General features: G+C 36.0%; 1 protein-coding gene across 1 annotated transcript in view; it reads left to right on the forward strand.

Moving 5' to 3' along the window:
- The first annotated feature begins 1458 nt into the window (after window positions 1–1458).
- LOC150084294 (uncharacterized) overlaps window positions 1459–25659 on the forward strand; it is an 83110-nt gene continuing 58909 nt past the window's right edge. Inside the window, exons 1-4 of the mRNA XM_090375970.1 lie at window positions 1459–1503; window positions 12838–12940; window positions 17759–19083; window positions 21464–21548. Coding sequence (XP_090232096.1) covers window positions 12849–12940; window positions 17759–19083; window positions 21464–21548 — 1502 coding nt within the window. The 5' untranslated portion in view covers window positions 1459–1503; window positions 12838–12848. The remainder of the gene's footprint in view (window positions 1504–12837; window positions 12941–17758; window positions 19084–21463; window positions 21549–25659) is intronic.

Here is a 25659-nt window from a genome sequence, read left to right on the forward strand (position 1 = left end):
ACATTAAGCCTAATATACCTTCACCAATATCACTGATAAATATACAAAACAACAGTGGACTCAACACCGAACCCTGTGGGACTCCACTAATAACATTAGTCCACGAAGAGCAGCACCCATTGATTACCACCCTCTGTCTTCTCGCACTTAACCATCCTTTTATCTATTGTAGCAACTTACCCCTAATACCATTCTGCTCCAATTTGTACAATAGTCTTTCAAGCCCAACAGTGTGAAAAGCTTTCCTGAAATCCAAATATATGATATCAAAATAATTTTTTACATCCAGTGCCTTTGTAACCACATCATAATATGCTATCAAATTTGTCAGACAAGACTTTCCCTTAACAAACCCATGTTGTGTCTGAATTATTGCTGCAGTCTTGTCTAGATGATCCTGCAATGCATCTTTAACCAGTGACTCCATTATTTTACATGATAGGAATGTCCTTTGTTGTCATGAAAGACTATTATTATTATTATTATTATTATTATTATTATTATTATTATTATTATTATTATTATTATTATTATTATTATTATTAGCCATATGGTGCAAGGAAGCCTGAGGCTTATGCTGCACCAGCCAAAAAAAAAAATCTCGAGTTACTGTGAGAGTGAGAGAGAGACAGACAGAAGTAGAAAGGAATCACCAAGAAAGAGAAGAATGATTATATCTAGCTCAGGATCCTGGGTGTGCCAAGCCCATACTCACCAGATGTGTGTCCCTGGGGTTGTATGTAATATTATTAATTTACTTCTGCTAACCAGATTTATTTTTCATTTAGTATATTGCAATACTTGATGGGCTATATCTTAACAGTGTAGTGCACCACGTAAAAAATTTTAAACATATTTTGATCTTAAGAAGGGTAAGGTTTGAGATTAAAGTAACCCCTTACAGTGGTATGTTCTAATTATTAACCTTAAGGTGCAAGGAAGCTTGAGGCTTATGTGCTCTAGACAAAAAAAAAAAAAAATTCTGAATTACCCCGAGAGAGAGAGAGAGAGAGAGAGAGAGAGAGAGAGAGAGAGAGAGAGAGTCAGAAGTAGAAGGGAGTCACCAAGAAAGAGAAGAATGATGATATCCAGCTCAGAACCCTAGGTGTGCCAAGCCCATACTCACCAGATGTGAGCTCCTGGGGAAGTAAGGCTTGCTTTACTCAGTTATTCAAGCATTTTACATTGTTAATTTTTTTTTAATGTTCAGTTGAATTCATATATTTATTATCCTATTTTTGCATATTTTGTGCTTAAGCCTATTATTATTATTATTATTATTATCATCATCATTAAGTTCATTCAGGGGACAAATTTCTCATTAAGACTGACGACGGGGAGATAAATGAAGCTAGTACTAATTTGGCTAATCGAGCCAATTGTTGGACGACTAGCAGCAGTTTTTTGAACTAGAACCGATAAAAATAAGCGATCGTTTGGAACTATGCTATATGGGTTTATCGTTTAGTCGTGTTTGGTATTCAATTTCTCTCTTGAAATAAGGTATGGTTAAGTTATATTGTGTCGAACAGTGAGAATTGTATATCATAATACGTGAATCTGATTTTAAAGAAAATATTTATTTATTTATAGTAGTCTCGATTCGGTCGCCACATGACCAAGTTTATAGTCTTTGTGAGTAGTCTGGGTTTTGAGAATTCGTATGTGGGACACCATTGTTGTTCTAGTTCCCGGGTGGTACCTCCATTTACAATTGAAAAATAATATGATGAAATTACAAATGTAACTGATAACCGTTGTGTTCATTTTCTAAAATTTGATAGCAGACGTGCCCTGCTATAAAAATATGTGTCACTGATGTTCATTTTAAAAATGTAGACATTATTTCCAGAACCTTGGCGGACATCTTTAAAGAACTATACGCTTAAGCTGTAGTAATCGTTCCAAAAAAATAACTTTCATCCTTTCTCCTAAGTTTTATGTTTTATTTAGTGTTTGTAAGATATATATATCAAAGGTCGTTGTGAAGTCACAGGTGTGAATTATGACATTTAAGTGAGGAGTAAAGGTTAGATGGGCGGGGAGTAGAGTTTAAAATCCCTTTGGGTTAATCTTTACAAGCTGGTACCCCATTTTATCGATCGTTGCGAGTAGCAGTGACTGACATGCTTAGCCCGCTATGGTTAGTCTTAGGATCTTCCCCTTGTCGCTGTTTTAAATTAACGATTCTAAAACAGCGGCAAGGGGCGGATAAACACCCTAAGACTAGCCATAGCGGGCTAAGCATGTCAGTCACTGCTACTCGCAACGATCAATCAGCTTGTAAAGATTAACCTCACTTCGTCAAATATAGGTTTTACATTTGTTAATGATGAATAGTTTAGTGTTCATATTTGCCCATATTATCAGTTGAACACATCACTATAAACGTTTATTTTGATTTAACTTCATAAATGTATACAAGGTGTGCTATTAAATAATGAGACTGTGCACGCACAGCCACTACACATCAAGAACCACCTGTGAAGCAAAGACACAGCAGTTGATTTTGAACCTTTCCTTAGTTGCCTGCCAAGTCATGTTCCAACACACCCATTTGCTTTTCAGCAAGACAGGGTTTCATTACTTTGTTTTTGCAGTTTGCCAGAAAAATGACAGACAAAAGAATGGAACAAGAAATCAACCGCAAATTTTTATAAAACTAAAAGCTTTAACTGAAAGTTATGGGGAAGATACTTTGTCAAGAGCTTTCATGTCTGAATGGTATGAAAGGATTTTAGAAGGAAAAGAGAATGTGGAAGATGATGAATAGCCAGGGCAACCATGAAAACTGTTAAAGTTGTGGACCGGGTAAGGGCATTAATTAGAAGTGATTATTGTTTAAGCATTTGAATCTGTACACCAGAAATCAGTATGGACAAAGAAACAGACTAAATTTTAACTGAAAATTTAGACATGAGAAAAGTGTATGCCAAAAATTTTGAATGAAGATAAGTGAGAAGACTAATTTTGTGAAGATGTTTTGGAAAAAAAAATTGAAGATCCAGACTTTCTGAGTACTGTAATTATTTGCAGTGGAAGACAAAACAGTCCACCAGACAAAAAAAAATGAATGTCAAGATCAGAAATGAAAAGTATGCTTCTTGTTTTCTTTGATATTAAAGGAATTATTTTGGCTGAACGTGTCCTGCTAAATCAGTCTCAAGGATGTGTAAAAGTATTTGAAGGAAGAGACCTGAGTTATGGGAGGATGGTTGGATGCTTCAGCACACGATGTGCTTGCTGTTCACCAATTTCTGGGAAAAAAACAAATCCTTGTGTAAACATGCACCCACTTGCCAGACCTTGCTCCTTTTGACTTTTTTCTTCCCTTAACTGAATAGTACTTAAGGCAACCCATTTTCAGTCCGTTGAAGACATTCAGAAAAAAAAAAAAAAAAAAACAACCAAGTGTTAAAAGGGCTTACAGAAGATGACTTCCAGAAATAGTTTTTGTGCTTGTTAAAAATGTATAGTACAGTGTGTGTGCCCAAGGCAATTATTTTGAAGGATTTAACCTTTAAGGTATGAAATATTTCATTATTTATTTAATTGCAAGGGTCTTGTTATTTAATAGCCATATCTTATATATATAGGTAAGAATGGGAAAGTTTGTTACAGAGTTGAGCAGAGGGTAAAAATAGAAAAGCCTGCTGTCAGAGTTTACGCTGCTGATAGTGACGTGGCAATTGGTTAAAAGTGCTGAAAAATGCACGTAATACTCTTCAGGTAACAAAATTAATTTCATTACTTGATGAAAGACACTGTATATTCTATTTAAACAGTTTTTAAAATGGTTATGGAAATTGAAATATATGTTATAAAAGAAATAAATATTTTAAAAATATGAAATACAACAATGTTAGGTGTAGTGGGCATTCCATAAATTGCCAGAATTACTATAAATATTGGATAGAAGGAAGAATACAAGAAGCATACAGAATTTGAGGGCCGAAGGTTGCATGTTAAAGAACAAAATTGGGGGGGGATGGAGTCGTAGTAGTGGCATGTGATGCAAGAAAGCAAGTATATGAGCTTATGCAGCATCAGCTGGAAAAAAAAAAAAAAAAAAAAAATTACAGAACAATCCCCTCTAAATATTTGTCCAGTTCCTCCTTAAATTTATTTAACCTATCAATTTCCAAAATGACAGATGGAAGTTTGTTCCAGCAGTTAACCACCTGCTGGCTAAAGGCAACTTTCTGCACATCTGTTCTACCTCTGTCCTTCCTCAATTTCAATTTATGTCCCCTTAGGTTCATAATCTGAATAAGTGGAAGAATCCCATCAGAATTCAGTGTGCTCAAACCATTGAAGGCCTTATACACCTCAATCAGTTCACCTCGCAGGTGCCTAGTCTCCAGCTGCTGCAATTTGCAGAACTTAAGCCTCTCCTGGTAAGAGGATCCCTTCATTCCCCTCACCAATCTTGTTGCCCTTCTCTGTACATGCTCAAGCAAATCTACATCCTTCTTAAAATGAGGCCCCTAAGTACCCATGCAGTACTCAAGGTGTGGCCTGACCATTGTCTTATACAGAGGGATAATCGCCTCCTTTTTCCTGCTAGCAAAATTCCTGAATATCATTGACAACACCCCATGATCTTCCCTGGCAGCCTGTATGCATTGCTCAGAAAACTTCATATCTGACTGCACAATTACTCATGTCTTTTTCATTTTCCACCTCCCTGAGTGTAGTACCACACAGTTAGTATGTTTCTCTCGGTTACCGCTACCCATATGCAGTACTTTGCCTTTGTCAATGTAAAACTTTAGTTGCCACTTCTCAAGCCCATCTGCCTAACTTTTCTAGATCCTGTTGCAGTAGTGTACTGTCTTTACTGTCATTAACAACCCTGCCAACCTTGGACATTAGCATCTGCAAACATCTGCAAACTTGGACATTAGGCCTGATATATACCTGCATTGATAAATATACAAAACAGTGGACCCAACACCGAACCCTGTGGGACTCCACTAATAACATTAGACCAAGAAGAGCATCACCCATTGATTACCACCCTGTCTTCTCCCATTCAACCATCCTTTTATCCATTGTAGCAACTTGCCCTTAATACCATTCTGCTCCAATCTGTACAGTAGTCTTCCATGCGCAACAGCGTCAAAAGCTTTCCTGAAATCCAAGTATCAAAATTATTTTTTGCATCCAGTTCCTTTGTAACCACATCAAAATATCCTATCAAATTTGTCAGACAAGACTTTCCCTTAACAAACCCATGCTGTGTCTGAATTATTGCTGCAGTCTTGTCTAGTTGATCCTTCAATGCATCTTTGACCAGTGACTCCATTATTTTACCCGGAACAGAATTTAAACTAACTGGTCTGTAATTCCTCGTGTCACCCTTCGATCCCCCTTTGTGAATTGGGGATACATTTGCACATCACCTGGTCGTGGGGGCCTCCCCTGAGTCCAAGGATGATCTCATAATTATGGCTAAGGGTTTGCTTAGTTGCTTTGCCGCCTCCTTTAATATAACTGGATTGATCCCATCCACCCCAGGTGCCTTTCTTATGTTTAACTTCAACAATTTCTCCCCCACTTTGTTCTCAGTTACAAAATCATTAAGCACTCTGTTACAGTTTGATAACCTTTGTGGCATTTTCAAACCTTAACTCCTCATGTTTGAATGTAGATGCAAAATACTCATTCTTTGTTTGCTATCTGAGCAAGATCATCAACAGTTGAACCATCGATATCACGTGGACAAATCAGATTCATCCCCTTCCTTTTAGAGTTTATAGAAGTAAAGAAATCATTGCTGTTTTTCTGAGCATCCTTTGCTAAAGATTTCTCGTAATCTGCCTTCGCCTGCCTAACCTCCTTTGTGACTTGATTACAGACTGGCTTATATATATATATCATAGGCTTCTGTTTCGCCTGATAATTTATATGCATCCCATACATTTTTCTTCTCTGCCACGAGTCTCATTAGTTCATTTTACAAACATTTAGGGCCGACCGAGCTAGGCGGGTGGGTAAAGTGCCTGCCTTGCAACCCAAAGGTCGCGGGTTCGAATCCCGCCTCGGGCTTGGATCAAAGTACTGCAAAAACTTTGGGAGGTGCATTATGGCCACAGAAGCCGATGCGCCAACAACTACCAAAAAAAAAAACAAACATTTAGGCCTAAACCTTGAACAGTATTTCTTAATAGGTATGAAACGTTTAGTAGCTTCCTCTATTAATTCCTTGAATGCTTCCCACTTAATTTGCTGTTGGTAACATCATTTGGTCCCACTGTACAGAATTAAAAAACTGTCTGAGACCACTATAGTCACCTTTACAGAAGCAAAACCCCCTTCCTTTACCCCTGATTGTAATTATATCTTTAAGTAAATCCCACATCACTACACTGTCATTGCCACCTAATGGTTCCTTTATCTGCAAATTCTTAATACACAAATGAGATAACTGCTGATAACTAGATCAAGAGTATTACCCTCTCTGGTTTCTTCTCGAGCATGCTGCTGCAGAAAACAATCATCCAATAAATCCACAAAAGTCTTACTAGTGTGTGTGACCAACCAACCCACAAGTTCCAGTCAATACCTGGGAAGTTAAAATCCCCCATTATTAAGACATTCTGATTTACTAGCCCACTATTTCTCTGTACAATTGTTCATTGTACTCATTCGAGTCATTAGGCCTATAACACACACTCCTACTCTTATTTTTGCTTTCGCAGTGCTTATGTCACACCAAACTGACTACACAGTGCACTGTTCATCTATATCAACTGGGTGCACTTCTTTTGATTTTATGTTTTTCTTAATTAACAGCATGACACCTCCTCCCTTCCTATCCTGTCTATCCTTTCTGTACATATTGTACTCCCCAAAATCCAGTTCTGCATTCCTTATATCTGTGTGACACCACGGCTCTAATATCCCAACAATATCTGCCTTTGATGTCTTGACGAACACTTAAAATTTATTTACTATACTTCTAGCATTGAATGCAAGTATTCGTGTACCTATTCTTATTATTAGTTACCCTAACACATCCCATATACCCACCTGTTTCACGATGACTGCTATCAGTCCCTGAAACCCCCAACCCTCGCTTCACGTCGCTGCTTATTCTAATAAAAGTAGTGCAAGAATCACCTTCACCTCTGCCTGCAGCTACTTTTTTAACCTTTTAGTCCGTGAATCCCCTCAAGCTAACATATCCCCTATACCCACCTAACACTTCCTCGATAGCATCAGCAAATATTCTTGCACCCTTTCTATTTAAGTGTATCCCATCCCTGTAGAAGCAGTCTCTCCTGTTAACAAGCACAGACCAGGCTGAAAAAAATTTTACCCCTTGAGCCTTGCACATTTCCTCCAGGGCCGAATTGATTGACAAGGCTCTCATCGTGTACTCACTCCTATTGTGTCTGGCCAGAATTGCAGACACTTTCAAATTGAACCCTAATTCAGTTATAATTGAAGGAACAGTACAAAGAAATTAACTGAGCCAGCTTCAATTATTGGTGCCTCTGTAGCCAGGTTGGCACGAGCAGCAGTGCAAAGCACACGCTTTTTGATTAGACCGGAGTTAGAGCCCGTGACCACCAAATACGGAGGTTGCAGAAAAGTCAGGGAATGACCACTGCATATCCCCGGAGCAATGGGGCATTAGTTGTTAATGCTCCTAAAAACCAAATAACAAAGAACAGCACCAATTATAACCGAACCAGTTAACACTATCATATTTCATTCATTCAAAACATTAAAATCACCCTTGTTTCAGCACTTTGCCATTTCTGCTTGCCTAGTGAAACATGTCATGGGACAAACCATTAAATGTTATACTGCTGGTTTGTGGTATGTGGTCCATATGAAGTACTTGATCAACATTGTCAAGGGATGTGATCTGACGGACTTCAGAAAAGAAGTATTGTCCGGTACTGGTTGTAGGGTGGAAGTATTATTTATTAAGGCAGTCCCAGCCAACCTATGGCAACCATGCCATCATTTACAGATAATTTTGCAGTACTCTAATATACTGTCTCTCCTGTTTGCCCAATTACAGGTAGGGAAAGACTGCCACGACCAAAACAGATATAATTGAAAATAATCAAATTTCACAAAAATAAATATAATTAAAAATCAGACAGTCCAAACTCTGGTTTCAATCAGTTCTTTGCGATGAGCTACATCTGCTCAATCTATTAGTACTAGGAACTCAGTTTAGGAAAGCTAGGAGCACAAGGAGCTGCCGAAAGGTGGAAGTATTATGGAAACTGAATCTTGTGTGCTGTAATTAAGGTGTTCCAAGGGTGGATAGCTATTGTACAGAGTAGTAGTCGCTGGGTCAATGGCAGACACCCATGCCTCATTGATGGTTGTGGTGAATGTAGGCTGTCCTACCTTGTGAGCCAATAGCTGGAAAGCAGTGGAATAGCTGACTGACCATGGACTTTAAACAGGATGTGATGCAGTGTTTCCAAGACCATAATCTAACAATACTTGCTCTGCATGGGCTCCCCTGGAGTAGGCACCTATTGAGGTACCCATGCTTATGGCTGGCTATCACCGATGACACCTAAAGTTTGTATCTGAATGGTGTTGTTGGACCATTGATTATTGGGAAAAAGTTCATACACAATTATCCGCACAGCATGCCTGAAAAAACGATTCATTGGAAATGAATCGTGTTTCAAGGTATGCTGTGTGGATAATAGATAGAGTATGGCAGAAAATTGTAGAGTAATCATTCAGATGTCCTGCTCCAGCAGAAACAGGCAGGTGGTGACAGTGTTTTGGTGTGGAGCATGTTTTCTTGGGAATCCCTTGGAGCACTTGTACCCCCTAGACTGCAATCTGAATGATAAATGCTACTTGTGCATTGTGACTGATCAGGTATATCCACTCATGGCAGCTGTCTTCTTGGTTGGTACAGGCATGTTCCAACAGGATGTCCCCTGCTGTGTTACCGGTATTGTTTGGTGACCACATGAAAGTGACTTCCAGGTGCTATCTTAGCTGCTGAATTCACTCAATACGAACCCCATAGAACATTCTAAGATTACACGGATCAACAGATCTGGAATTTGGATCCTTCAACACAGAATAATGTAGATCTATGGGATGCAGTCCTGGTGATGTGGTACAAAATAACATATCCTCTGCAATGTTCAGTGGTTTTTATAGTCTGTGCCTTGCTGTGTTCTATAAATACACTTGCATTAGTAGAGGCATATGATGCAAGGAAGCAAACTTATGCAGCATCAGCCAAAAAAAAAAAAAAAAAAAAAACCTTCCCATTTCACCCATCCATTCATTCCAAATGTTTGTCTAGTTCTGCTTTGAACTTCAGTTATCGACCCCCACTACAACAGATGGAAGTTTGTTCCAGCAATCAAATACCTGCTGGCTAAAGGCAAATTTCTGCACATTTATTCCACAATTGTCTTTTCTCAATTTGAATTCATGTCCCATTAGGTGAGTAATCTGAGCAAGGGGAAGAATCCCATCGGCATTGGGCTTTCTCAAACCATTGACGGCCTTGTACACCTCAAACACTTCCTGGTTCATTTCATAAATATGCGTGGTCTCAGTGATGTCCATTTCTACTTACAGTCTGCCAAACCCCCATGTACTTTTTTCTCCCAGAATCTGTTATCGGTTGATTCAACCACTGCTCATCTCAGTTGCCCAAATTATTTGCTGTATGATTCCTTTTGCCTCGAAGGTGGTACTTGTGCATATGTCCATTCTGATATTTCCTGTAAGAGACTTGGTAATTTGGAATCTCCTCTTTTTGATCTTCTCTGGCTTAAAATCTACCTCATTCTGTCAAATTCATCTGCTGTCTTTACCGTTCTCCCAACTCCATTAATCACTTCGAACTCTTTGCAACTTGACTTTCTCCAGTCCAACTTTCCTAACAGTGAGGTAATTTTTCTTGGCAATTTTAATGTTCACAACTCCAGCTGGCTTCCGTGTTTTAATCACCGACCCATCTAGTTGAGATGCTGGGGCTTTTGCAATTACTAATGACCTCACACAGATTGTTCATATACCTACCAGAATACTGCACAATCCTAACCATACAGCCAACACTTGATCTTTTTCTCACAAACAACCCTTCTAAATACACAGTCTCAATGAGGTGCCTAAAGGACCACTCAAGGAGTGGTCCTTTAGGCACCTCAGATCACAACTTGGTGATTTTCTTCTCCAATCGAGCCTTTATCTCAAGGCTATTTCCAACCTCGTGTTGTTTGGCATAGCAAGCATGCAAAATGGGATAACTTGCATGATTTCTTTTCCTTGGTTGGATTACCGTTTCAAAATTTCTGATGTCAACATTTGCTCAGATTGTGTCAGTGAAATTATTCTTGTATGAATGGAATCCTTTATTCCACACTCCACTTTAAAATCTTGACCTTTATCTAAACCTTGGTTTTCCAGTAAATGTGCTAAGGCTGTTCAAGAGAAGAATGTTGCTTATCGTAATTGGATTGTTTCAAATTGTTCAGTTTAATTTTTTGCTTACACCAAAGCTCACAATAATAGTAAAGCAGTTATTAATCAATCTAAACTATATTGTGAACAGGTTAAGAGTAGAAAACTTGCTTTTTGCCCTAATGGTAGCCAAGCATTCTGTTCTCTTGCCAAAGCTATTGGCCTCAACTTTTGCCCATCTCTGCTCTCACCTCTGTCAAAACCAGATGGTTCTGATGTCACTTCAGCCAAGGATAAAGCTGACCTGCTAGCATCCCATTTTTCTTCCATGTATTAATGATCTTGGTAAAACACCTCCTACCATTCCCCACACGCTCCATTCAATTCCTCCTGTGGTCTTCCATCAAAAGGATGTCAGAAGGATTTTGATGAATCTTGATGCTAAGAAAGCACCTGGTCCTGATGGTATTTCTCCACTTATTCTTAAAACCTGTGCTCCTGAACTTACTCCTGTTCATTGCCTCCTTTTTTTCACTTTCTTATTCCAAAGGTGTTTTTCCTTCTGCTTGGAAATTTGCTCATATCCAGCCAGTTCCTAAAAAAGGGTGACAAATCCATCCCATCCAGTTATCGTCCCATTGCAATTACTTCTACTCTTTCTAAAGTAATGGAGAAATCAGTTAACTGCCAACTCTTAAACTACCTAGAAACCTTCTGTCTGATCAATGATTACCAGTATGGATTCCATCAGTGTCAATCCACTGGTGATATTCTGGCTATGTTACCCATTTATTGACAAATTCAATGTAAAAGTTCGGTGAAACACAAGCAGTTGCTCTTGACATCTCAAAGGCTTTCGATCGTATTTGGCATAAAGGTCTTCTAAACAAGCTTCCATCTTATGGTTTTCTCTTTCGCTCTTGGCGTTACTTTTCTTCCAAACAGCTGTTCATTCTGTACAAATTGCAAGTCCACCCTACCATGGAATATTGTTCCCACATCTGGGGTGGTGCCCCCAAAGCCTCTCTCGGGCTTCTAGATTCTATTTAGAAGAGGGCAGTTAGGTTAATTAATGATTCATCTCTAACAGTCTCTCCATTTTTTGTCTCATAGATGAACTGTTTCTGTTGCATACCTTTTCTTCAGGTACTTCTGTGGACGCTGCTCTTCTGAATTGGCTTCTATAATTCCCGCTCTCTCTTTCAAAACAGTCCAATCATGTGCAGCCAACATCCATTTACTGTCCAACTTCAAACTCAGAGAACCAACTTTTCATCTTCCTCGTTTATTCATTCAACTGCTGTTTTTCTGGAACAACCTTAATACGTATTTCCTGAAAATTAGTCTACAGAAGTTCAATTCTGATATCAAACAAATATCTTCTTTCGTCTTCTCAACCTCCAACCCAAGCACGGTACTAAGTACTGTAGGTTCTAATACCTCTCGTGTTTTTGGTTTTCATAAAAAAAAAAAAAAAAACTTTAACCAATCTTACTCCAGACATTGATAATGTATAGAAATAAAGAGGAATTTACCTCAATGCTTTTTTGTAGTATGCTTAACTACAGTACCTTCCTAAATTTAATCAGATGTAAAATTATTTCTCAATGGCTTCCTTCCCTCACAGACATATGAATGGTCCGACGTATCTGCGATCAATGGTCAAGATCTCCTATTAGCTAAAGTAATTCAGCTCAATTTTGAATAACTTCTGTTCCTGACTGTTTAACTAATTTAAAGATTAACTTTTTATGCCGCAACCGTTTTAATGATTTTATTATTAGACAAGATGTCTTCTGACTCTCGAGGTTATGTGATGGTGGTTTGATGTGTTGGTGGTCGAGTTGGGAGATCTTGACAATTGATCGTGGATAAGTTGGACCATTCGTATGTCTTTGAGGGAAGGATGCCATTGAGAAATAATTTTACATCTGATTAAATTTGGGAGAATGTTGTAGTGAAGCATTCTACAAAACAGCATTGAGGTAAATTCCTCTTTATTTCTATATATTAACATAAATATAGAACTCACAGAGCATTATAGCTCTGTTTTATTTATCCTCAGACATTGATGATATATTCAGTTCCATGCAAGCACATCCATCAAATTAAGATTTATGCTTTGACACTGTATTATTATATTTTCTGTTATTAAAATTAGCAATAAATGCCTCCTGATTTTTATGGTACCTAATTATATTATTTAATAATGTTTTGTGCTGCATTGTAGGTTTCTGGTTGTTTTCATATTTATCTGCCCTTATTTTTTGAAGCACATTTTTATAATTTCATGTAAAAAAATATATATATATTTATTCATTTAATATTTTATGATCTGAAAAAGAAGTTTGAGAAATGCTGCTGTAAACAGTGTTTTTTTTTTTTTTTTTTTTTTTTTTTTTTTATATATATCCCTTCCAGATTATAGTTTGATGTTAAAGATGATGAATGCAAGCAATTTTTTCTTTAGACGTAATCAGGATTCTGACCAAGCATTTGGCTTGAGCAGTACTTCCAGAGGAAGGTAAGATATATATTTTTTTTTTTTTTTTTTTTTTTCCCAAAAAAATGTCAAGAATGGTAGTTCTGTAACTTTGGTATCCATGATGCTGTTTTTTTTTTTTTTTTGTTTTTTTTTCAGTCTTAGAGAAAAGTAATAAATAGCAGTAACTTGCTGTTCTCCAAAGATAAAAGCCTACCATGCTGCAATGGCACACCTCATGGGCCCTTAACCAAAATCTGTTGTGTACTAATTGCTGTTTCGGGATTACTGACTGTAGGCCTTGTCTTCTTTTTCCTAATTATACATACAGACTTGAGTAGTTTTTAAACAGATTAATATGTATTCTAAAATATGAATAACGAGCAAATGACAGTCCCCACATCACTTTTTGTGTTGCAATTTTTTATTTACAGCTTTGTCTAAACAAGAACAGTTTTCTTATTAGAGAGTTGACCTACTGCTATGGAAAGTTGGATAATGCTCCTTTTAAATTTGAATTATTACATGAAATAGTTTGCTCTCTAATTTTTATTTATTTTACAAAACATTATGGATGATACACTCCAGTTATAGGATGTGAGTGCATATTGGGAAATAGAAAAGTAAATGCAGTAATGCAGGAGTGAAATGTAGATAACAGAGAGAGAAAATTATGTAGAATAAGTATGTCAAACTCAGAAGTGCTCATGGGCTCATAAACAGTTTTTAGGGGGATAGAGGGCTATCAACCAGTTCTTGGGGGACTGCTGATTGCACTAGTGTGCATTGGTCAGCACCATTTAGATGTACAACCATCCAACTCTCTTGTTATGAAGTATGTCATGTGGAAGTCATCAGATTCACGGTTTTATAATGCACTTGGAGTGGGGGTCATTGTCGAGACTATGTCAAGAAGCTGGGCATATTCTTGCCGTGTGTGTGCGCACGCGCCATATCCAAAAATTTCATTACTTCATACAGCATGTCCATCCCTTTACTTTATCTATTGAATGCATCATGAATAGTCAAGCTAACAGACCAAACTTTGTCTGTTAAATAATCTAAACCTCCCAAGCACTTCCTCATTCTTTTCACAAATGTAGGTGGTCTTGGTGATATTCATTTCCCCTTACAACCTGCAAAGCCCACTTACTTTTTCTGACAGTCCTAATTATCAGTTGCTTTAGCCACTGCTCATCTCAGTTATTTGCTCCTAATTATTTTTGCTGTACAAATCGTTGAGCTTAAACTGTGGTACTTGTGCATATGTCCACTCTGATATTCCACATCAGAGACTTGATAATTTGGAATCTTCTCTGGCCTAAAATCTCTCTACCCTATTCTGTCCAATTCATCTGTTTCCTCTATCGATCTTCCAGTTCCACTAATCACTTGAAACTTTGACTTCCTTTCTTTGAAACTTGCCTTTCTCTTGTCCAATGTTCCTAGCAGTGAGTTAATATTTCTTGGCAATTTGAACTTTTGTGTCAGCTGGTTTCAGTTTTCTAGTTACACAGACCCCAACAGATTAAGATGCTGAGGCTTTGCAATAGCTAATGACCTTGCACAGATTGTTTGTTTACCTACGAGAATACCAGACAGTCCTCAGGCATACCCAGCACTCTTGATTTTTTTTTTACAATCAGCCCTTCAAAATACATGATTGATCATAAGTATGATCTGGGATGCCTAGAGGTCCTTCTCAGTCTTATGTTGTTTAGCATTACATGAATGCAAAATGGAATGACCTGTGAGATTTCTATTTTCCTTGGTTGGATTACTGTTTTAAGTCTTCTGATGTCAATGTTTTGTCCATGTGTCATTGAAATTATTCTTGTGGGGATGAAATACTTTATTCTTCAATCCATCTTAAAATCTCGTGTTTATCTAAACCTGTGGCCATCAATGTTTTTTTTTTTATAGTGAGTCAGTTTTTGTTAGTTTTATCCAGAGTTTAACTAGTGGCTCAGTATTCAAGTTCAGGCAGAATTTTGTTTGTACATATAACAATCCTTATTATGGTATTATAGAGACTATTTTTGAAAAAAAATAAGTTACATGATTTCATTTTTAGAAAGAAACCGTAGTTTCTCAAGTCAGTCAACAAAATTTTCTCATGGGTCATATGTTGGCGACCACTGATGTGATAAGGCTGTTTAAGATAAGAATGGTGCATATCATAACTGGCTCTTGTCCAGATAAATGTAGATTCATTATTGTAAAAAGAAATTGCTGTTGAATTAGGTGTGAGTGAAATAACCATAAAAGATTTGGGAAAGAATAAGAAATCTAGGATTTTTGCTTTTTGTTTCAAGTTTTGTTTTTTTTTTTTTTTTTTTTTTGTAATCCTGGAACTTTTAAAAAAATAAAAATTGTTCACTTTTCCAGTTTACTACCAATCACAGAAATCAGCATTGATGGGATCTTCGTTAATGATTCCCCCCCCCCATGAATTTGTGCCTTCTGTAAAGAAAGACTCGAAGAAAACAAAGTGCAGTTACTGCACTAGTTACTGAAATTGCTTTTCTTTTTGGGTAAGACTCCTACACATTATAGTTGTGAGCCATTCAGAGTGAGTATAAAGGACGTTTTCATTGCCGAATGTAACAGCCATGATCCATATCCCGTGGATAGCCAGGTGGGAAGGAACAGCCGTGTGTAGCACACGCTTCTTGATTAGACCGGGGTTCGAGCCCATCACCACCAAATACGGAGGATGCGGAAAGGTCAGGGAATGACCACTGCATATTTCCGGAGCAATATGGCCTTAGTTGCTAATGCTCCTAAAAACCAAATAACAAACAACAAACAAACTTGTGGATCGAGGTTTCTAGAATGTTTAAAGAGGTGACATTATTCAATTTTGTTAAAAATGGAAGAAATGAATAGAGGTCTCATAGAATCATTAAGTCATCAACATCAAAGAGGAGTAAACAATATAACGCTAACATGGAATGCAATTTGAAATTCAAAGTTTACTGAATTTTTGCCGGATACTTTGACCAAAGGTTGACAAAGCTAATAATAAATATAATTAATAAATAAGTAGTTTATTAACTGATTTCAGGCAAATTAAAGGTTGCAGGTATTTTAGCAATAGGTTCACCAGCATTTTCCAACAAATTGATAACTTTATTGAAAAATTAAATTGATGTAGAAAGTGTACCCATTGTGATGGAAACAAGTGGATAGTCGAACCAAGGGCCAAAAGTTTCTCATGCAACTGCTAAAAATGTCCCTTTACTTCTATATTGAACAACAGCCTAATTCAGTAATGTGGTGCTTATAAGAAAAAATGAAAGGACTATGCAGAAAAATGCCTTATTTCATTGTCTAGATCAGTGATTCCCAGTGTTTTTGACCTACAGAGCCCTTTTTAGAATCAATTTCTATGGAGGGGAGCCCCTTATGCTTACCCTATGTTTTCAAGCTAATGATGTTTAAGAGTAGTGTTATGGGGGGAAAGAGGGGATAGATAATAAGGGAGTGTAAAGTAGAGATATTTAAACAATTATACAATGCCCATCCATGCAATAAAATTATATTTTACAGTAAACCTAAATTAAGACATAACATAAAATAACGTATAAATATTTAATGAGACACCTGTGGTTGTATTTTATTTATGTTTCTAATTCTTTAATTTCATTCAATTTTTAGCTATTTTATTTTCCTGGAGTGGCCGCAGAGCCCCTGGGAAGTGTACGGGGAGCCCTTAGGGCTCCACGGAGCACAGGTTGGGAACCACTGGTCTAGATACATTAAATTTACTGATTTTATGGAAATGAATGTATATATTAAATGTGAAAATAAAATTCTTGTGGTGCATATGTATACTTTTTTTTTTTATGATTCCCCACTTTAGTTGACTTTTTCGATTTACCAACCAACACTAATAGTCCCAATCACATCAGATAACAGTGCTTTTGTTAACTGCAGTTGGTTCAGAAATGTTGAGAGTATAATAGCATCAAGTGTACTGTACTCAACAGTAGACTTGAATATGTATTTAAAAAAAAAAATTGATTATTTTTCACAAATAGGACTACAGTGTTGTGCTGTGGAAAAGTGGGTGGATTTTTTTTTTTTATGGCAGTAATCTTGTGCTTGTGGGACTATCGCTCTAAATTTCTTTAGTGTTGCATTAATTTTAAAAGAATAGAAAAATAATTAATAAAAAAAAATCAGTCTTAAGCTATAAAAACTGATGTTTTGGTGAGTTCTGAATGCCTTTGAAAAGAAGCAGTAAAAGCTGTGCATTTTGTATATTACTTCTTGTGTGTACTAATGGTCACTTCTATTTTGTTGGATAAAAAGAAAAAACTTTAATTCAGTTGCAAAAGCCTATTGTTTCTGCAGAACAGCTAACACTGTACTTGGTGTTAACTTTTGCTAAGTAAGTCTTCACTAAGATTTTTAAGTTGCTTAAACAAGTGGTGCTCAAAGTCATATTAACATCATTATGACCCCAAAACCTGGCTCTATTTTTCTGTTATCATGTGCAATCAGCACATGCTGATTGCCATCAGCCTAAACTCCTTATCCTTGACAGGTAGTAAAGATTTTAGTGGGAAAATTGAATGTTAAGTTTTTGCACAGGAAAGTTTTTTTTTTTTCATCTCTGGCCTTCATATATATGTTCATGAATTAATCGGGATAAAGATAAGTTTTGTCATTTTCAAGAATAATTCTAGAAATACTTTTGAAATTGTAAAGTTGCGCCTTGGATATACAGTATTGTTTTTTTTTTTTTTTTTTTTTGTTGTTGTTTGCATGTATTTACTTATTTAAAGTTATTTAGTGTAATATTGAATTTCTTGGCCATGCCTTTCCATTTTAATTTTGTGTATATTCTTGCAGAAACATATCAGAGTTTGCTGATAATTCCTTTATGCAAAGGGAACGTTTTGAAAACCCAACACCAAATGTCTTCAGAAGCAGATCTCCACAAAGAATGTATGATGATTCTTCTCAAAAGATGTTTGATAGAAGTATGCCCACTAGAAGTGAAATTCATTCAGGAATGTCAGATGAAAGATATTCCTTTGTTGGAAGAAAACCTTCATCTACAAATATGTCTGATAGATCCAATCTTTTTTTATCACAAATGCGTAACAGACCAACTGCTTCTAGTGACTATGAAAAAAATATGCATTCTGCAGCTGCCTCTTATAACAATTTTTCTCCATTGCGTATATGCGTTAGAAATGATTCTGCAGTTGAAGTTCAGAATCTCAGAAATTCTGCAGCACAAAGAATGAATGAAAGAAGAAATAATCTACCAAACAATTCTGAAAGATTCTCCTTTGAATCAAAAGAAGCATATAATAGGAAAAATACCCCTTCATATGGAATGCTCAGTAGGAATCTATCTTTTCCTAATAACATAAATAACGAAAGAAGTATGCTGTTTGAAAGACGTGAACAGATGAATATGTCCACTCGAGATATACCCAGTAACTGGAATTCACCACCTGAAAGACGTGAACAGATGAATATGGCCACTCGAGATATACCCAGTAACTGGAATTCGCCACCCGAAAGACGTGAACAGATGAATATGTCCACTCAAGATATACCCAGTAACTGGAATTCGCCGCCTGAAAGACGTGAACAGATGAATATGTCCACTCAAGATATACCCAGTAAGTGGAATTCACCACCTGAAATGAATAATAGAGAAAATGCCAGTTCATTTTTTTCCAGTGACAACAGGAAGTCTTTTCCTTTTGAAGGTGGCTTCAGAAGAAGTCCTGCTCCTATAGACAGATCTGAAGGACAAACTCCAAACTGGATGCCTCAGAATACTAGGGGGTATTCTGGGGAAATGTTTGGCCAGAGAGAGCTTACCACGTCAGAATTATATGACCGGAGAAGTCCCCCAAGTATGGAACAGTTAAACAGAAGCAAGTTTGAACAAATAAAATCATATGGGAGACCAGATCAGAGGTTAGATGAGAAACTAGGAAAAGATATCCTTTCTAGTGGTTTAGTAGAAAGAAGAGAATTTTCACATCATAAACAAAGTCCTGATTCATCATTCTTTGGGAAGATACAGTCCTTAATGCAGGAAGAATTTGCAAGAAGTCAAATGAGAGCATCTGAGAGAAGCTCCAATCCATCTGAAATGTTTGATAGAAATCCTTCACAAATATTAGGCAATAAAGTCGAGGGAAAGCCACCAGGTATGTAGCTATTAAATCTCAGTGATTACTAAATGCACGTCTTGGTAATATGAATATATTTATTTATTTAAACTAAAACATTAAATCAAATTTATATATTCCTTAACAAACACACACGACCTTACCAACTAATAAAATCTTGTGACTTATAGTTTTCCAAAATATTAGAGGATCTAAATATCGAGTTGATGTTCTCCTTCAGTGACAATGGTACTGATTCCATAAGTTTTGTGCAAGTATCCTTGGTGGCATTAGTCCATTCCCATAAGTTAAAGTAGGCTTATCAGTGTTTACCACTCAGTGATGTCTTTCTAATTTATCCACAAGTGGTGATTGGATTTAAATCTTGAGGGCGTAGAGGATCTAGGAAGGTTTGGAGTGTTCTTGAAACCATTCATGGACAGGCCTTATCTTACAGCATTCCTTTGCTATCTGGGTACATCAGTAACACACGTTCTTTTGCACCTTCTATTTCACTAGCTTATTGGAGGCTTGAAGTGGCGAAACCCATGTTTAGTCTCTAGAGCAAAGTTTCCGGCATCCCCCTCCCCCCATACTTCTCCTTCAACCCATGCACGGTACTAAGTACTATAGGTTTTGATACCTTTCGTGCTTGGGGTTTTCATAAAAAAAAAAAAAAACACACACACAGGAGTTGATAGAACCCTTAGGTGATGAAAGAACTAGTAATATTCCATGTAAACATTGAAAACACCAAAATACTGCCATCAGAGGCTTTGATAGGGACATGAGGCACTATGGCTTCATTACATTATGTCACTTCCCCTAAAGTTACATAGTTTATTATTTAGTAATAAACTGTGAAACAAGATTTGATCCCATGACCATATTTGCCATTCGTGGTGCCACTATAAATAGTCCATTCTACTTGGATATAAAGGACTTTCCATAGGTGATTGAAGGTCATTATTAGATGCCCTCTTTTTCATTCCATATACTTCTTTCCACCTATATAATTCATGGTGCCAACTGCTTATTGCTTATGTAAGCAGTGCATTTCTTAGATCAACAGTTTGTTGATGATAAGGGTCGAGTTGTAACATGAATGTATTGTGGAATAGCTGGTGAATCACCTTGACCTAACCATAGAAATTCCCTCCACACACATACACGCACTTATTTTGTTTTATTTATTTTTTGCTGATGCTGTGTAAGCTTTTCTTCCTTACATTATTTTGCCAACACTAATTTAACAATAGTTTACAGTTTGAAGTTGTGTGGATGACGTCAAAATGTTCACTTTGAGTTCATCCCAAATATTGTAATATTCCACATTGAGTTGAATTCTTTCTTCTAGTTCACAGTGGCTGATTCAAAACATTTTGCGAATAGTTTTTTTGAAGGCACAGCTGAGGTGGAACGAAGAATCCAGAAATAGGTCCCTTAAAAAATCCCATGCATTGTCATGCTATAAAGTATGAAACGCTTTTATTAGGGAACACAGTATATATATTTTTTTTTTTTTTTTTTTTTTTGTATTCCCTTATTCTAACTACAGACCTTGCACATGATTCTACTTAGTTAAGTTGTTACAACCACTGTTGATGTGATATGACCTTTTGGGATGTCTGGAATTGTTATGGATTCTGTTCATCATAGTTATCTTCTCTTTAATTTTTAGATATGAAAAGAGTGATTTGTGTGTGTGTGTGTGTGTGTGTGTGTGTGTGATATCTGGATAGCCATCTTTCATGGCTATTTTTCTAATGACTCGATCAGATCTGGCCACTTTCAAGACCATAAATGCCCCTTTCAAACTTCAAGTAAATGAGAAGTTAGCTAGAAAAGGTCCAACCCATACTGTAACAAGCATCCCATGTTCTCTTCAGTCTCTAGAGGACCTGCCTGTCTTGTTACATCATTTATAGTTGCAAGTGTTTACATTAGTGTTTGATGTTAGAATGGTTAACCATAAATTGAATGGTAGTTAGGGTGAAAAACTGTCTGCAAAAATCCTCACTAAAAAAAATAATTTAAAACTCCTTAATGTCATACAGAACCTTACTGTGCTGCTTTTGACTTAATTCTAAGAAAGATGTTTAAATGTTTTGGCTGGTATTTGGTGTCCCACTTTCGATTAACATAGAATCTGTCACCAAAAGTTCACCATAAAATTGATCTTTTGTTTGAAATCTTGTGAAATTAAGTAAGGATAAACAGTCTTGTTTTAAAAAACAAGAATATATTGCAGATTACAAAACACATTAATAAACAAAAAATCTACTTTTCAAGAACGCATGGTGTTCATAAATTGGAGGTTACTGTAGTACCCCCCCTCCACTTTCATTTTATGTTTGTTTGTATATTCCACCACCTGATATCCTTTATTCACATCCACTACATCCTTTTTTATTTTTAGGACCCGTATGGAATATAGGTCTAGGACTTCAACAGCAGTCTTCTATGGGACAGTCATTTCAGAAAACATCTGATAATATGTTCAGGTATGTTTGGTTTTCCGACATGGATTCAAACTTATTTGAATTAGAATAATCCTTGGGTGTATTTAAAGGGTGGGGAGTGGTTTGCTATAAACATGTCCAAAGATGCTTGCTTTCTGAGTTGTTACATTTAAAGTTTCAAGTAGGTATTTGGTGAAATCTGGTGTATAATTTAAAGTTCATGTTGAATACTCCAAACCTATTTATATTTAAACAGACATGCTGAAATATATGTCTGTTTAAATATAAATGTATTTTGTTTGTAGTATTTGTATACGTTTGGAACATCTTAGTACTAATTAAGAAAATTTAGTTAGCAGTGAGCAGAATTTTCTTAAGTCTCATTTAAAATGTTAATAATCTTCTTTTCATTGTGGTAGACATTTATGAATAGATGGTTAATGCATTAATTTGGTCGATATGAGAAAGCCAACAAATGTACTGTGGATAAATTCAATTAATTTCTCATACATGGGTAACAGGATTACTAAGTTTTTTTGTTTTTTTTTATTTTTGCTGCCATTACTAGTCATATGATTTGAAGCATACAAACTGCATGTTATTAAGTTAAAATAAGCATTATGTTGTTTATGTATAGTTTTGTAAACATGGCTTTTTTTATTTCTATTTAAATTCTGGAACATGTTATAGTGGTGTTCCAGAATTTAAATAGGAATAAAAATTTTAAAAAATCATATTTAAATAAAAAAATTTATTTTAAAATATAAATTACTATTACCATTGGCACATGATTTTCTAAATATTTTCTTGGGGGGGGGGGGGAATTCCTAGGCTCTCCACCCCTCTCTCTCTCTTTTGTAGGGGAACTTCCTCAGTGTTTCAGAAATTTATATTTTGCTAAAGAGAGATTAGCCATATCTTGGGATATTATTTGCTGTTTAATATTTGTAATCCATGAAGGGGGGGGGTAATATTTCCCTTTCATCAATCTGTAAACTTCGTAACTAAGCACAATCTGCTCTTACTAATTACACTGCATGATCCAGTGACTAGATTGACTTTAGATTGGCTAAAAATGGTAGACATAAAATGGCTAGTGTGTAAGGCTAGCTGAAAAATTTGATATAGTTATGAAGTTTTTCTTAGGCTGTGTAGAATTAAATCTGTTTTTTGTGCATGTAAATAAGTCTTTATGGGAAAGATTAGCCATGAACACTGCTTGAAAGGAAAATATTGCATGTAACTATACAGGCAACCCCCATATAACATGGTTAGAGAATTGCGGCAAGCCTTGCACAACGCGGAGTTTTTGACCTTTTGTGCAGAAAAAAACCTGCTATTATGTTGGATGTAATTTTTCAACATTACCATTATTTTTTGTGAATCCCTGCTGTTGATTTGCTAGTCATTATGCAAAAAAAATTATTGGGAAATCCCCATGTTAGGTTCTGTGCAGTGGTATAACTATGCCAATGCACTGCATTTGAGCCCACGGCTGAAAGGTAGCCTGCTGCCCACCTGCCCAAAACAGGAAAAAATTTAATTGAGTAAAAATATGTTTTTTAGTTATGTTTATGATAAAATTTACCATGTCTTTGAACAATAATTTTTTCACACGAATTGCCATGTTTATTGTTAGCTGCACAGCACAAGTGAAACTGCAGTGAATAGAGATGAAATGGGATTAGCATAGCTGCTATTCCATGGCAATTTAAGGATTTTTTTATTTTTACCAAAACAAATATTTTCAGGGGGTAGGAACACTAAACACATGCATTGGGTCCCACTTTTTCTAGTTACGACACCGATTCTGTGCTATTGAATTTGTGCTTGTTGGAGACCATAAATTGTGACTTCGAAGCATGCAGTTTGTGACTTCAAATGTTTTTGTAAGGTTATTTTGCTTTTTATTTGATAATTTATAAATTTTTCTGGGTGTGTATTACTAAACTTTTGTTCTTAAGAACTGTATTGGAATAATTTCTTTGTTGTGAATTAATTTCCAGCCCCAAATTATGCCTAAGGAACTTGGCATAATTTGGGTAAGTGCCGATTTTATTTAAAGAATGGTTTCTAAATTGTTTTGTGCTAGCTGTGGAAAACTATTTAAAGCAGAAAAATCTAGATTTCAAAGTTTTATTACTATTGGATAACGTGTCCAAAGATTTAAGTCATCCAAGTGTTGAAGTAATGTTCCTACCACCTAATAAAACTTGAAATCAGCTATTAGATCATGGCATTGTATCTACCTTTAAAACTCATAGTGGAAAATTGTTACAATGGATTTTTGAAAAAATTTATTCCGAATCTATTGAAGTGATGGAGGCATGGAAATATTTTTCAGTTGTGGACTGTATTGGAATCATAGCTTTGTCACTAAAAGAAGTTAAACAGTCAACATTAAATGAGTGTTGGAAAAATGTGTGGCCAGAGTCTAGATGAAAATTTTAAAGTTCCAAATTTTACACTAAAAAACATACAGGAAGGCTTAAACTTAGCTGAGCAATTAGAATCTTATTTTTTGAATGCAGATCCTTCAACTGAAAGGAACACACAGTTCAAAAGGGAGCCTCAAAAATGCTTAGCTCCATACCATTTAATTTACAAAGATCTATCAAGTAAAAACAAACAATCCCAGATTACTGGTTTCTTTTAAAGAGAGCAGAAGATACATGAAATCTAGATGATGCAGAAGAAAGTTCAAAAGGTGAAGATTTTCTGCAACAGAGAAAACATTCCCGTTTGATTGTGCTTAGCAGCAATGAAGAGGAAGAGAATTAAATGAACGCACATTATCTGACATATGTATCAGTCTGTAAGACTGATACATATGTCAGATAATGTGACATAAATTTTTGCTGAACAAAAATACATTTGTTCAGCAATTACTATTTTTAATAAAAATTAAGTTCCCGATAGTTGTAAAAAGATGATGTATTTTTGTTAGCTTTTGGAATGTAACCCCCCCCCCCATTTTTGCACTGATTCTTAGTCCTGTTTCACACTACACGAGATTTTATAGGAACCTAACTGCCATGTTATATGAGGTATTTTACCTGCACTAAAATATACAAATAATGCTAAATATACTAAAATCTGGTAATGATATACAGGAATTTTGCCAACAGGGACAAGATGTTTATTCCATTATATGAGGTAGTAGTTAGGCTTCATCTTGGGTTCTGCCTATAGATATGGAAGACTCATATAGGCCACTGAGAAGTCAAACTGATCAACTTCACTTTCTGTAATTTTCTCAATTTTAGTGCCAGAGCACATGATTAGTGCTTAACTTTTCGGAAACCAAACTATTACCCTCAATAATTCTATTTATCATCACAAGATGGCAGGATTATTTATTCTTTCTGAATAACAGTTAATATATTTCAGAAGCCATTTCAATTAACTCCAGTTTGGTGTCAACAGTTCATAATCGAGGTTATTGTGAAGTGTTAAACAAGAAACGTCATTAATTATAAAAGTACATTGTTTTATAAAAGAAACAATTTATGGGTGTAAAATAAAGGTGGAAAGTAGTTATTATTGCAACATGCAGAGTAATGAATCAGATAGTGATCCTACAATACTCAGAAAACCCAATTCAAGGAAATGCTTCATATTTATTCAGATTCATAGTCAGATTCAAACAAGGAAAATATTGCCCATAACCCAGCTACCAGAACAAATTGTTCAAATACTGGATGGGAACTGAGCCGGAATCATGACAAGTGGATTCGAAATATTCAGTACTGTAAAGGCTACAAGGTATGTAGTGCAAAAATAGGAATGGATGTTTAATGCCGCAAAAGAATTTCAAGATAAACCATGTCAGTGTGCTCGGAAAATCATAAAAAAAATAATGTACTCAGATTTGTGCACCGGACAAAACAGAAATATTAAAACTGGTTCAAAGTACATACATAAAAGCCAAATCAATTGAAATGAAATTTCTGGTAAGTGGACATAGTTATTTGCCTAATGATTCAGATTTTGCCATTATTGAATCACTTGCAAAGAAGAATCAAAACTTTTTCTCCCACTGATTGGTAAGAAATCATCAGAACATGTAAGAAGAAAAAACTGCTTGTGGTTGAGATGACTCATCGGGGCTTTCGTTCCATAAAACCATTGGAAGATTGTATCACTAACAGAA

This window comes from Mastigoproctus giganteus, chromosome 6 (genome assembly GCF_048544385.1).
Source record: "Mastigoproctus giganteus isolate SK-2022 chromosome 6, ASM4854438v1, whole genome shotgun sequence".
NCBI lineage: Eukaryota > Metazoa > Arthropoda > Arachnida > Uropygi > Thelyphonidae > Mastigoproctus > Mastigoproctus giganteus.